We start from the raw sequence: 13,202 nt of genomic DNA on the forward strand, positions 1-13,202 counted from the left end.
CCCGAACCAGGTGAAGAATTCAAAGTGATTCCAGGTTTATGGCGCACTCCAAATGCGGCTTTGGCTGCGCGTCACTGAAACACATCACGATATTTTACAGATATTTCCGCCAGGACTTTTTTTTTTTTCTCAAAGGTCAAGGTCGCTGCGAGCAGCCTCGTGTGGGTCATTCTTGAACTCGTAGATGAATTGATTTCATTTTGACGGTCAAAGGTCACAGAAATGTCGCAGCTCATGAATGCAACATTTTTTTAAAAAAATCCTTGGCTTCATAATCTAAAGTTTACTACATACACTAAATTATTTCATATATAATATCGCCTTCTACATGTAATATCCTGTGACCTTATATTCACCAGAAAAAAGAAGATGTAAGAAAAACAATGAGTTTCCAGCATTGTTAAGTTTCTATCCTGAACTTTTTGTTTCAAGCTGATCGCTTTAGCCTTGAACGCCACATGGGGGGTTGCAATCCATGACTGTTGTTGACATGGTTGCTGCAACTTAATTAATAAAACTGAAAACAAGACCACATAAACATTGGCTCCTAAAGATACCCACATTCCCATACACACATTCAAGGGGAGCTGCAGAGAGCAGCAGGTATCATTGCCTCCTTTAGATCACTGCTCGATTATCACAGGCCAAACAGAGCAAAGCGTTGCTCATTACCATTGATTCTGGCTCACCAGGGGTCTCGCTTTTCATGTCTGTGTGTGTGTGTGTGTGTGTACGTGCGCATGCACACACACACACACACACACTCTGAACTTTTCCTTAACAAATAGTAAAGATGATTCCACAGAGCGCTGGCATGTCCTGCATGTGGGACTATTCGGTCCATGGTTGGGGTGTTTGTGTGCAGCACGGGGATGGGGGCTGTCTCGCTCCCGTTTCTCCTCTGCGTGTTGGGTCCTCTCTCCTGAGCTGCGCCTTGGGGATGCTGTATGGGTGTGTGTGTGTGTGTGTGTGTGTGTGTGTGTAGTTTGGGGGGGGGGGTGTTGAATTATGGATGGAGGTGAAGAGGGAACGAGGGCTGGCCTCGAGGGGACATACCCCCCCTTCACCCTCAACACATCCAGCTCACCTCCCCCCTCCCCCTGCCTTCCTTTTCCCTTCTGCCGAGACAGTCACCGTCCATGCATGGCTTTGGATTCGGGTGAATGGAGATATCTCTCTCTCTCTCCCCCCTTTCTCCCTCTGTTTTTCTGCTTTATTTTTTCATCTCTTCCTCTTGTTAGACTTTTGTCCTTATCAGTTTCTCCTCCTCAGTCTCAGATTTCCGCCCAACGAGGCTGAGCAATAGACTTCTGTTCAACCGAAACTGCTCTGCAGATGTTGAGAAAACGGGACAGAGCGCATCTTGACTTTCTTCCGATGAACATGGTCAGCCTGTCCACTCAAAACCTTTCCCTAAAAATGTGCTGCAATGATTAATTAGATGCTGTTCAGAATAGTTTACTCATAAACTTTCTTGCATAGCTTTCAGGGGCCGGTGGACCTCTGTGGGAATGATGAATGTGGCACAAAAGTGACATTTTGCAGCATTGTTTATGAAATAGTCGGCAGTGACACGTGACCTACCGGTAATTTACTCAGTTACTAAATAAAAAACATAAAAAAGTTTTATCTAACACACATATGGACTTCTGAGACATTCTAGCTGCTTCTTAGAGATCAGATGTTTAAAATAGGTTAAAGACAGTTTTGTTAAGAGAGCTTGAACTGCTGCCATTTTCTCACTCTCTCACTCACTCACTCGCTCACTCACTCACTCACTCGCTCGCTCACTCACTCACTCACTCACTCACTCACTCACTCACTCACTCACTCACTCACTCACTCGCTTACTCAAGCTCTCCTGCTGTACTATAGCTTTAATAAAGTCTTTCCCCCCCATATTTAGTCTATTTATTCATTTTAGACAGTTTAAACTTGAGTCACAGCTGATCGGATTCATGGCCGCTTCGATCACCTCCGCTCGTTTCCTTTAAAACTACCAAGTTACCAACATTCTTCCGTATATCGGCCCATTTTCTGGTCTGTTAATGTACACTCAAGTATGATAAAGTAAAGAGTGAAGGTTCACCACAAAACACCGGGGCACATTTCTGCCCAGCCGGGTGCAGCCCAGTCCCTGACGACAGCAATTTGGTGTGGGTGAAATAATAATAAACAATAATAAAAAACACTTGTGATCTTCTCTGAACCCAATGTTTTTATACACGTGTGCAACTAATTTTGAACGAATAATAATTTGCTGTCCAGTGGTCTGCATGAGGCCAAACGTATTGCTAGGGAATGATGGTAACTAAGACTGTAGAACAAAAACAACCTTATTGTTATCATTTTATTTTTGTTGGTCCTTGTCTTTTCTTTTCTTTTATTCTAAAATTGTAGTGATATAAATGTCAACGGGGGGACTCGGAGCACTGAATGTGAGCTGTTATTTTATTTGCCACCCAGCCGCTTTTATAGAATGTAATTTCCAACTACGCTGGTTTCTTCTGTCTAAAACACTGCATCGTCTTCATGATGTTCTTTGGCAATTGAAGCTTTTTTCTCAAATGATTTCCAATATTGTTTTTCAATGCAGGGGATGTGGAGAAGCATTTACCTCACAGATCTGAATACAGTCCAGCAAGTTGAGAAAGAAAGAAAGAAAGAGGGAGGAAGAGGAGAGAGAGAGAGAAAGAGAGAGGGAGAGAAATAGAGAGAGAGAGAAAGAGAGAGAGATTGAATTAAAGTTTTATGACTGATGAATATTTCATGTTCTGGGCAGTGATTCCCACATTCTTGTGTGTTTGTGTGTGCGTGTGTGCGTGTGTGTGTGTTTGTGTTCGTGCGTGTGTGTGTGCGTGCGTGCGTGCGTGTGTGCGTGCGTGCGTGCGTGTGTGCTTGCGCTTTCTTGCCAGCCACTAAAATATATGCAGGATGTGTTTAACCCTTCCTCAACTGCTTGAATAATATTATGATTTGGACAAGAAAAATCATGCTAAAATGATAAATCAATGAAAAAAGAAAGAGAAAATCTCTGTAGTTTCTCTTGTGACGCACAATGACAAACTGACGTCACACATCTTATGAGGCCTTTGAGCTACGATTATAATTTTCTGTCGCCATCCAGGAATATCATGGAAAAACACTGCTTGTCTGCACCGAGTTGGATCTCACTATAAAAAGCAGCAATGTGACTTTCCTTCCTTTACTGTAACTGGTCTGACCGCTGCTGCGTAAACATTAGCTATTTATCACTGCATATTTTTTTCAGTGAGGCACTTTGCAACAGTCTACTTTGAAAGAGGCTTGACAAACACTGACCTTAATCAGTTCACCAATGATCTAATACCCCTTCATTCTGGTGCCCCCCCCCCGCTCGACCTAGTGCTGTGGCTATTTAGATGGAGATATGACTAGATGAAGACAGGCATTTATTTGCCATGTAGTTTTGGACCTCCTCAGCCATTGATCACCCACACAGATCGATTTGTCAGCTTGGTTTTCCTCCATGAGCAGCTCACCAGTCATAACACATAGGTTAATAATTGATTTTATCAGTGTTTTCCAGCCCATCATATTGCATGTTATCCATACCAGGTCTAAGCAAACAAGGTGAAAAAGGTGAAAAAAAATCAATAAGTGCTGTTGATGTACAGCTTTTCAGGTCTGATAGATTGTTTGCTTTGGCCCAAATTTATTTCTACATTATGAGACAGAAGAGAGCATCCAGCAGGGGGACAGTCATCCTCCAGAGGGGCGCTGAACCCTTGCTCAGTCATTTTTCACACTGGGGACTGGGATAGCAATGGGACGGGACTGAATGCGTTTCATTGTAAACATGTAGCAGATGTGTTATTCCTCCGCTGGGAAAACATACGCTCCAAACGGCACCGAACAGTAGCTTCTGCCACGCTGATCCCAAATGTCCTTTTATGTTTGTTCCTAATTTAGCGTGACATGGCGTAATCTGACGTGACATAATGCAGGCGCAACACATCTTTCGGGGTTTAAGTCAACAACATGGGATCACCAAGATTTAGTAAATGCTTAGAAAACACCAAATCCATATTTGTAATCTTTATTTCTTAAAATCAATGTTCCAGGATCTGTCTATGGATGTAATAATGATCCATTTCTGTACTAGAATTTTAAAAGCTATTTGCACTACCAAGTTATTCTTATTACTCATTTAGGCATGATAATAAGTATTGATTTAAATAATTTAAAACCATAAAAGTGCCCAGCTGTATCCCTTTTGCTCCCTCTGGCCCTTGCACCATGCAAGCGCTTCAATATTTGCAGGATGCAGACATTATGGATCGTCCATTCTTCTACCCGCTCTCTTCTGTTCCGTACTGCAGAGGTGCCGTTTCTGCATCGCGTACAGAGTTTATCTCCACTCTTTCTTATTCTCCCTGCTTAAATGTGTCTGTATATTTACCGGGCTGATGTCGCAGATACAGTCGCTCGAAACTTTTACATGAACAGTACTGAGTCGAGGTTTGAATAAAGATACCTTTCAAAACAGAACATGAATAATAACTCGTTGATGGTAGGATTGATGAAAAGGGCTGCTGTATCTTCAGTCTGTGGTTAGAGAAAAAAAACACCCTTTAATATACACTTGTCATGGTATTTTGCAGATATCGGATAGTAAAAAATAATGAGCATATACAGTTCAACGGAGGATATTTGGTCTCAGCCTGCTGGACTCTTAGTGCTTTTTCAGCCTGTCATCAGAGATACTTTGCATTAGTACAACATTCCTGAAACTGACTCAGGAAACACAAATGTGGAAAAAAAGTGTTTGCTTTTCTTATATTTAGATCTTCAACAGCTGATTTAAATCATTCTAATTGGAATACGACTGATCGTTTCTGCCATCTGTGTTTTTGTGCAGGAAAATTAGCTGCATCGTAATTTATTTAATTCATTTTTTCTTTGAATCACATCCAACTTAAAAGGAATCTGTAGAAATATGGAGAAGAAATATGGAGACAAAATGAGACACGTGTGTATTAATTCCTCTCTGCATGTGTGCACGCATGCGCACGCGCACACACGCAGAGGCCGTCTTTACTTTGGTTTGTCATGTGCTCATGCCGACCTTGAATGTGCTACCTCATCCCAGCCAAACTCCCCACAGACTCGACTACATTTACTGTGAGACACTTTCAATACACCAAATTCAGAGATCCTCCCTGTTTAATGCATGCATTCATAACCTATTCATATGATAATGGCGTATGGTCCTTACTGGGGAGAGGTGAGGAAGTAGATCCACCATGACTCCACCAGTTTGTCTTTTTTCATGTTTGCTTGTTCTTATGTTTATTCACACGTGTGGGTGTCCATATTATTTGACTTGCTGCTTCTGTACTCACTCAGTGCATCACTGAAGCACATTTAAGTGCAACGTGATTGCACAGACAGAACAGACCAATTGGAAACAGACAGCCCTTCTATCTTCTGTGCCCCGTGACAATTGTCAGTTGACAGAGAAGCACCAACGAGCAGCACAACCAGTGTTGCACGGGCCTGAATATGGTATTTACACCCCTTGTTGTGGTGTTGGTTGAGATGTGAGGCACAAAAACAAAAGCCTGTAATGACGGGACACTATCATCTGAGCCAATATATTAAATCTTTGGGGAATGCACATGCCACATGGCAGGAAATGCACTATTTATACCTGTTTCACCATAATTTAGCTCGTACAAGCCTTTACATAACATCTCCGCTCATTCAACCCTCAACAACGCTCACTATAGATTTGTATTACTGTCTTTATTCTCAAGTATCATTCATCATCACGTTGAGGCTTTTTGTTCTCTTTTGATGGTGGTAGAAACGTTTGAAGGGGACGTCAACCATCCCTATAGGCAGGATGCAAAACTAAAAATAAATGTGCATGTTTTTCTGCACATTGTGTGTGTTATAGTTTAGTATGTGGGGTTGTGTGAGGGCTTGAATTTATCTGAAAGAAACAGTAACATACTGTATAATTGTGTCGCTCATAACAAACATTGTGTGGTACAATTGAGTGTGTGTGCATGTGAACGTGGGCGCCTGTGTGTGTGTGTGTGTGTGTGTGAACCAGCTAGCGACTTTCCTTTCTTCTGACACCCCGCTCTCGCTTTGGAGCAGAGTAATCACTCTTGCCGTCTCGCTGGCTGATGTTGCTGGCACGGGTCCTAAGGACCGACTGGAGGGGGTGAAAACCATCCCAACAAAGTGACATGAATTAATGTGACTAATTAACACCACGTTAATTATTTGTAAATTGCATGTTTGACTACATGTTACTTGAGAGGCATATGCTGCTCGTACTGTTTCCCCCCCAACAAGTGCCAGCTATTCTGCATCCAAATTGCCCAGCATGTGAAGACGGGCCAACACCACGGTGCAGGAAAAAAGCAAGAAGAAAGGCGATTTTTGTGTACAATGTTGTCCAGACTCTGAATGTTTGCTTTCATTGTTTGCCCCAAATTGTCCTTTGTCTCGTCTGCTGTTGGTTGGACGCTTGTTAAACCACTAACATTTTCTGGCCAGAGCATCATTATATGCTTGTTTTTCTAGTTGAATGTGAGGTTGGTCTGTCAAGAAATTAGAGGGAGGGGCTTTATTTCTCAACATTACAGTTGCAAAGATTCATATTAAATTCGGCATCTGGCAGAGATTCCAGTGTGCTTTTATCCATATTTACAGCAATCTTAATGCAAATAAATTAAGGGACCATATATACTGTCATGGTGGCAGATTAAAACTCTGCATCCGTGGTGCGACGGCTTTTGAGGATTATCTTTGTGTTCACATGGTGTGAAGCATTTGCTTGTGTTTCAAATAGGTGTGAATTGATTGGCTTTGCTGTCATCTGTCAGTATTTTTCGAAACAGTTGGGTGGATTCTTAGTTACTTGGTTGACGTCTATCAATCATTTGCGGTTTTTTAAGCCTACAATCAAATATTTGTCATTTCTTGAACACTTCATTGATCATGTCAGACATAAAAGCCTAAGACTGCTTATTCAATTAGAGCAACCTTTTGGACTTCAGCGACTGACCAGTGTGGGAATCGAAAACCAGTTCTCTTTTAGAACCGATTCCCAGTTGTTCGATTTCTAAGAATTCCTGGTTTGTGTGCCTGATGAGTCCACTGGTCGATTCCTCGATGACGTCACACGCAAACTTGGCTACCAACATGGTGTCAAGACAGAAGCACTCAGAAGTTGGGCTGTATATCACGAGAAACGATGATTCTGCAGATTTTGCAACGCTTTCATTTTACCAACGGGGGAACACTTCCAGCATGCACAATCATCTGTGCACCCAGCAGGGAATTCATTTGCAGAAATGTAAGGCTACTTAGTGAAGGTGAGTCTCGTCCAGGTAGAAGCAGAAGCGGAGCTGATGTCTCAGCGTCATGGTAATGATAGACTCCGCCCATGATGACTGCCAGAGCCATGCTAGCTCAGGCCATTGCAGTTTTTTCAGAATTAGTTTTGGATCAAGTCAACTGCAAAAAGAGCACTGCAAATATTCCAAAATGTTAGTTGGATATGCTGTATGTTCTGCTTATAGTTGGAGATATTAAAATAAACAAACCCATCCAAAGAGAACTGATAGGAGAATTGATAAGGAATCGGATCTGCGAGCTTTATCGATAACAGGGTTGGAATTGGTGAATTCCTATCAATTTCCATCCCTGCTGACCACTTCTTCCAGCTAAGCCTTTTGGTTTGTAGTGTAAAAAAAAAAGTTGACATTGAACCTTGAAATAAAATCTGAACAGAAAGAAGACAAGTGCACCTGAAATGATCCAAGACCTGCTAGCATAGCTGCCATTACATGCTTATCTATCACCCTGTCACCCGGGTTTATGCACTCTGGCTTTTGTTAGCATAGTTTTGGATGGGAAGACACAAACACGACTCCTGCAAGGTTTGACGAAATGGTCAAAAGGCTGGTGTGTGTATCACCTGTGTATCCCCATTTTCTCCCCTCTTTTGCAGTCCCCCCCTTCTCTCAATGACAAGCCTTTATTTTTCACCCCACCCCCCTTCTACTTGCATCTCTCTGTCTCTCTCTCACCCCCCAATTTCTTATCCTTCCCATTTTTCCATTCCCAGTCCTCCCCCAGCACACGCTCTCTCATTCACCTCTCCTCTCTCTATCTTACTCTCCTGCTCAGAGCTCCTCCGCATTAGCAGTCAGCTCCACTCCTAGATGTACTTTGTTTTTCAACCGTGGTGGAGGCTGAGCGAGATACAGAGAGAGCAGGAGAGAGAGCGAGGACGGGAGGGGGGGGCATCATTTACACAATCATCCACGCCAAGCGGACCCTGCAGCTCGCCCCACCCTCGCCTCCCTCTCCGTCCCTCAGCCACCGCTCACGATGCCAAACATTTTATGTGTTATTTAGTCATGCCTGACTTTATTGAATTTGAAATACATGCCAGTCACGGCGGCCCCCCCGCCCCCTCGGCCCCCTCCCCCTTCACATACCCCCACCATTGCCCTCCTTGCTAACAGCATCCTCATCCTCACCCCCCCTCGCCTCTGTTGAGACTCTGCCATCCATTTATGACCCGAAGACACTCAACAATAGTCTCCAGAGACATTTCACTTCTAAATGAAGTTTTATTTCCAGGCTTTTCCACAGAACCTCCTCACACCCACCAACCTACCCCCACAGGGGGAGGAGTGAAGAGAGCATGTTAGTAACTAACAGAATTATGGTTCCGAGATGGATTATTTCTGCTTTAAATCAAAGGCTCTCTGTGCTGCTGGATAATGGTTGTCCTGTTTTTTTAAGAAGTGTTAAAATGACAGAGATTTGACAGGCAGCTGAATGCAGAGAGAAATGTTCCACCAGACAAGGAACACGAGGGGCTAGAGGAAATCCCAGCACACTGGCCTATAATCCCAACATCGGGATTAATGGTTGTTTTGTTTTCTCCTCTTATTTAACAGACGAGTGTAGAGTTCAGCTGGTAGACAGGGTCACTTACTGGGATTATGGGTTGAATCCAACTTGAACTTGATATTAAAAATGAATAAAGTGGGCACAACACTTCCACAAGAGCTGCAGTATTCCATTACAAAGCTATATCTTGAACACATATAAAAGTTTGAGAATAAAAGTTACAATAAATACACACCAAAACACTGGTGCACTGAATTCTAATGAGACCATCCTGACCAGTATGAACCAAATTACATTTGAATTTTGGATAAATACTGAAAAAATCAAAGTCAAAGTCTCATGTTGCAAACAAGAAAGAGAACAATGTGTAAAAGATTTAAGAGGATTAATGACGTCAATAGGTTTTTAACCTACCATATATGGATAAAAACCTACATATACACATACATAACCTACATATGTTAAAGTAAAGTTTATCAATAATAATAAATTATAAAACCTTCCCAGCTCTCTTCTGTCACTCTAACCTGGTATCCAGTTTTCACACTTCCATTCACAGCACATAATTCATGGATTACTGAAATTGCCTCAGTCTGCCTCATAAACTAAGAGCAGAAATACCCCAACGGTTGCGCATGCAGAATCAGTTCTTGTCTCAACAATTTCCCTGCACTAACAAACCGCTGCAGCCCCCACAGTCGTCTCAACGAAGCCACGAGAGAAGAACTCAGAGGGTTGGATGGAGCGCGGGGTGTTGTGCTGTCTGTTTTTAGTAACACACGTGCTGTTGTGCGTGTGCTAAACAATATCTGTGCTCTACGGCCGCTCTGAAGCTGCGAAGTTGTAGCTTCTCTAACAGCCATTGTGATGTGCTGCTGTACATAGTATGGCTGGTACTGTTGAGCAGCAACGAACGGCAATACTGTGCTCTGCAGCTGCCGCAGTTTTTGTTCATGATCCCAACCAAAAAGGTTTTTTTCCCCCCCGTATTTAATCTTTTTTCACCCCCTCTAAACCTGCAAACAGACACACTCTGCATGAAAGGATTTCCACAACACTGTGTTCCTGCTCTGCTCCATTAGCATCTCTTAGTGTCCCTTAATTTGTCGTTTGCAGGTAGATTACAAAATAATTGTGTGCGTGATTTTATATACCTGTTTTCATCAACATCCCACAGTTAATAGAACACAATTAAAATTCTTGCTTCAGCATGTTTTTGCATCAAGTTGTTCCTTATTGTTCCATCAAAGTACTTTAAAGTAATGAAAAAGATCTCATTAAGTTCTCGTGCAGAACAAAAAGACACAGAAAATAAGTTTCTTTTATAACTTTTGCTCCGTGTAAACCAAATACATGAAGCTGATTTTTTTTTTTTTGTCAGTATTATTCATCACTAACAAGCTTGAGGTTTGGAGGGATCACAGGTCTGTGATGGAGGTGCAGATACAGCGGTAGAGAAGCTTTGAGACAAGCTGGGGAGCGGTGCCGTTCGTGTTCTCCTCGCTGTTTGGGGAAAAAGGGTTTCAGTTGGAAGCTCGGAAGAAATATTAGCCAAACGATCCACATGCCAGCCTCTTATAAGCACACATGTTCAGAGGAAACGTTACGCTCAGGTAACTCGCATTCCTTCACAGTGCAATAACAGGAAAGGTAGCCCCCATCATCCATTCTTTGTGTGCCTGTGAAAACAGGAGAGAAAGAAACCAGACGAAGCCTGAGGGCTGTGAAACACTGGAGACGCTCTTCTCCCCGCCTGACTCCACCTCCAGTTTTCATCATGCAGCATCTCCGGGTCTCTTTAGAATTCCGCTTGAAAAAGTTTGCGCTGCAGATATCGTCAATTTAACTCCCAACTCTTTGCCTCAGCACCGAACTTAGTCTCAGAATCGAAAAAATTCTCTCGAATTATTATGTTAAAATATGCTCTTCCATCTCGCCTCGGCCTCAGTCGCACGAGGAATATCTTTCACTAAGTGTGTCATATTTGTGCAGTGGGAAAATACATGATATTGTTTCAAGAAACCCTTTAATCATTAGAAGTGTTGCAATCCTCCCTGCACTCCAGGATTTATTTGACACGTGCTTCGGGGGAAAATCAGACTCAATTTAGAAATAAGTGATGTGAGTATTTTTTCAGAGAGTAAATACATTTTGTGGAGGCTCCCTAGGCTTCATCTTACAGTTACATTGCATAAATTGGTGCTCGATTCATGAATCCACCGCAGTCGGGCGCCGACATGGCAGCAGTTTAATCTCGTGTTTCCACGGCTGCCTCTAAAAACACTGAATCATTTGTATCTAATTAATTTGCTTTTTTTTTTTTTTACTGTGACTGGCTGTTGGATTTTAGGCTTCAGGGTGAAGGTTTTCTTTTTTAAATTAAATGACAGATTATGATAAACCGCAGTCATCTTTGTTATTTAATCAGATACAGTCGTTACAGTTTTTGAGCATCAGACAGCCAATAAAATGTTTATTTTGATTAATTGTTCAACTGATGTTCCTATTAGGAAACTCTGATATTACTGCAGTATTGAGTGTTTTCTGATTTTATTTTTGCTTTAATGGTCGTTGCCGTAAATGTTTCTTATTCTGACAAACCTTCCAGCAACTTCTAGTTCCAGTTGTTCTATATGGGTTAGCAAAAGTCATTTTCAGAAGACGTTTACCAGACTGGAACATTTTTACACTATTTTTTCGACAACACTGCACGTTTGAAGAGGATTCGGTGAAGACTAATGAGGATTTTTGTAAATATTCTCGAACCTTTACATGAAATACCAGATATCTTCCTCCCATTCGGGCTGGCGTGTTCATAAAATATGCAAAATATTGCCAATTGCTGGCTTAAACAGAACAAAACCTCCTGCGGTAGCAGTGATAAACTTGAGCTACTACATTAGTGATGCTGTCTTATACAATCTAATAATGGCATCCTGCTCTTCCTCCTTCCAGATCATTATACACGTAGCCTGCAATGTTAAGTAGCTCTCTCATCCCTTTTGTCTCCTCGCAGCGATCGGCCGGACGTTGATTCCCCGTTACTTCAGCACGGTGTTCGAGGGAGGGGTCACTGAACTCCACTACATCCTCAAGCACTCCAAGGAGTCCTTCCACAACTCCTGCATCACCTTGGACTGCGATCAGTGCACCATGGTCACCCAGCACGGGAAGCCCATGTTTACAAAGGTAACGCCTGACCCCTCAGCATCTCCCAACATGAATATTTGATCACAGGCTGTGATAACGGAACAGTCGAGGTGTTTAACTGGTTAAAGATCAAATCCATTTACACCCTTGGAGTTTCTTCCACCTTATTTCTTTGTGTCACAACTGAAAAGATTTAATTTCCATTTATTATATAAATGAATAGTCAAACATGCAGCATTTTTTACAGTTTGCTGTGGCTGCATATATTTCCATATATCCAAGATCTCTTAATAACATTTCAACAGCACATATACCTTATTATATATTACTAGGGGTCAGGTTTGGGTCCCCTTTTCTCCTCTTTACAGGTAAAATTACTGCGTGGATATATCAGACTTAGCAATTCCTCCTCCTGCAGTAATACACAGGTAAATCCAGAGAGACGCGAAAAGGCTTTTTGAAGAATGTTGCACAATTTGGTGTAACAGATAATAGTGAAGAACAGACAAAGTAAGAAAAGCAGAAACACAGAAATGTCTGATAATCCAAACCGGAAGCCAAAGTTTCCAAAACTCTGCTTTTGTCTTTGGGGGAGAGAAGTCCCCTGTGAGCTGTCTGCGTTTACACAGTCTGATCTGGCTGGCGAGCTGGTTCTTTATGTCTTTGCTTGCTGTTCTAAACGGATGTGAGAGCAGATCCTGGTCAGCCTGGAGCTGATGAGCTGAAGGGGTTCCATGTTCCCTGCACCAGGAACTCCGGGCTGCAGCAGGATGACTGGACGATAAATGACTGTATGCCTTCCTGTTTTCATGACTCGACAGTGTGTGCTGATCCGTGCGTGTGTGTGTGTGTGTGTGTGTGTGTGTGCGTGTGTGGGTGTGTGTGTGTGTGTGTGTGTGTGTGTGTGTGAACTTGAATGGAGTCTGATAAGAACAGTTTGGCTGACCTTCTGTGGGGTACATGGACAAAAAGTAAATTAAAATGTCACCAGAGGAAAAAACAAGTAATTTTAACAAATAAGTTAGTTATGAGTTCTAGAGCGTGACAGTGACTGGAAGATATTTCAGTTTTATAAAAAAAATGAAAGGATTTATGGCTCTAGGAATATTGACAATAACTAAACGTTG

At 42.3% G+C, this 13,202-nt stretch overlaps 1 protein-coding gene across 6 annotated transcripts in view; it reads left to right on the plus strand.

Moving 5' to 3' along the window:
• The window catches only part of ldb2a (LIM domain binding 2a), a 54,604-nt gene that overhangs the window by 21,093 nt on the left and 20,309 nt on the right, over nucleotides 1-13,202 (plus strand). For all 6 annotated transcript variants that reach the window (XM_011610978.2, XM_029847178.1, XM_029847177.1 and 3 more), the window contains exon 3: nucleotides 11,942-12,114. In XM_011610978.2, coding sequence (XP_011609280.1) covers nucleotides 11,942-12,114 — 173 coding nt within the window. The remainder of the gene's footprint in view (nucleotides 1-11,941; nucleotides 12,115-13,202) is intronic.

This window comes from Takifugu rubripes, chromosome 14 (genome assembly GCF_901000725.2).
Source record: "Takifugu rubripes chromosome 14, fTakRub1.2, whole genome shotgun sequence".
NCBI classification, from domain to species: domain Eukaryota; kingdom Metazoa; phylum Chordata; class Actinopteri; order Tetraodontiformes; family Tetraodontidae; genus Takifugu; species Takifugu rubripes.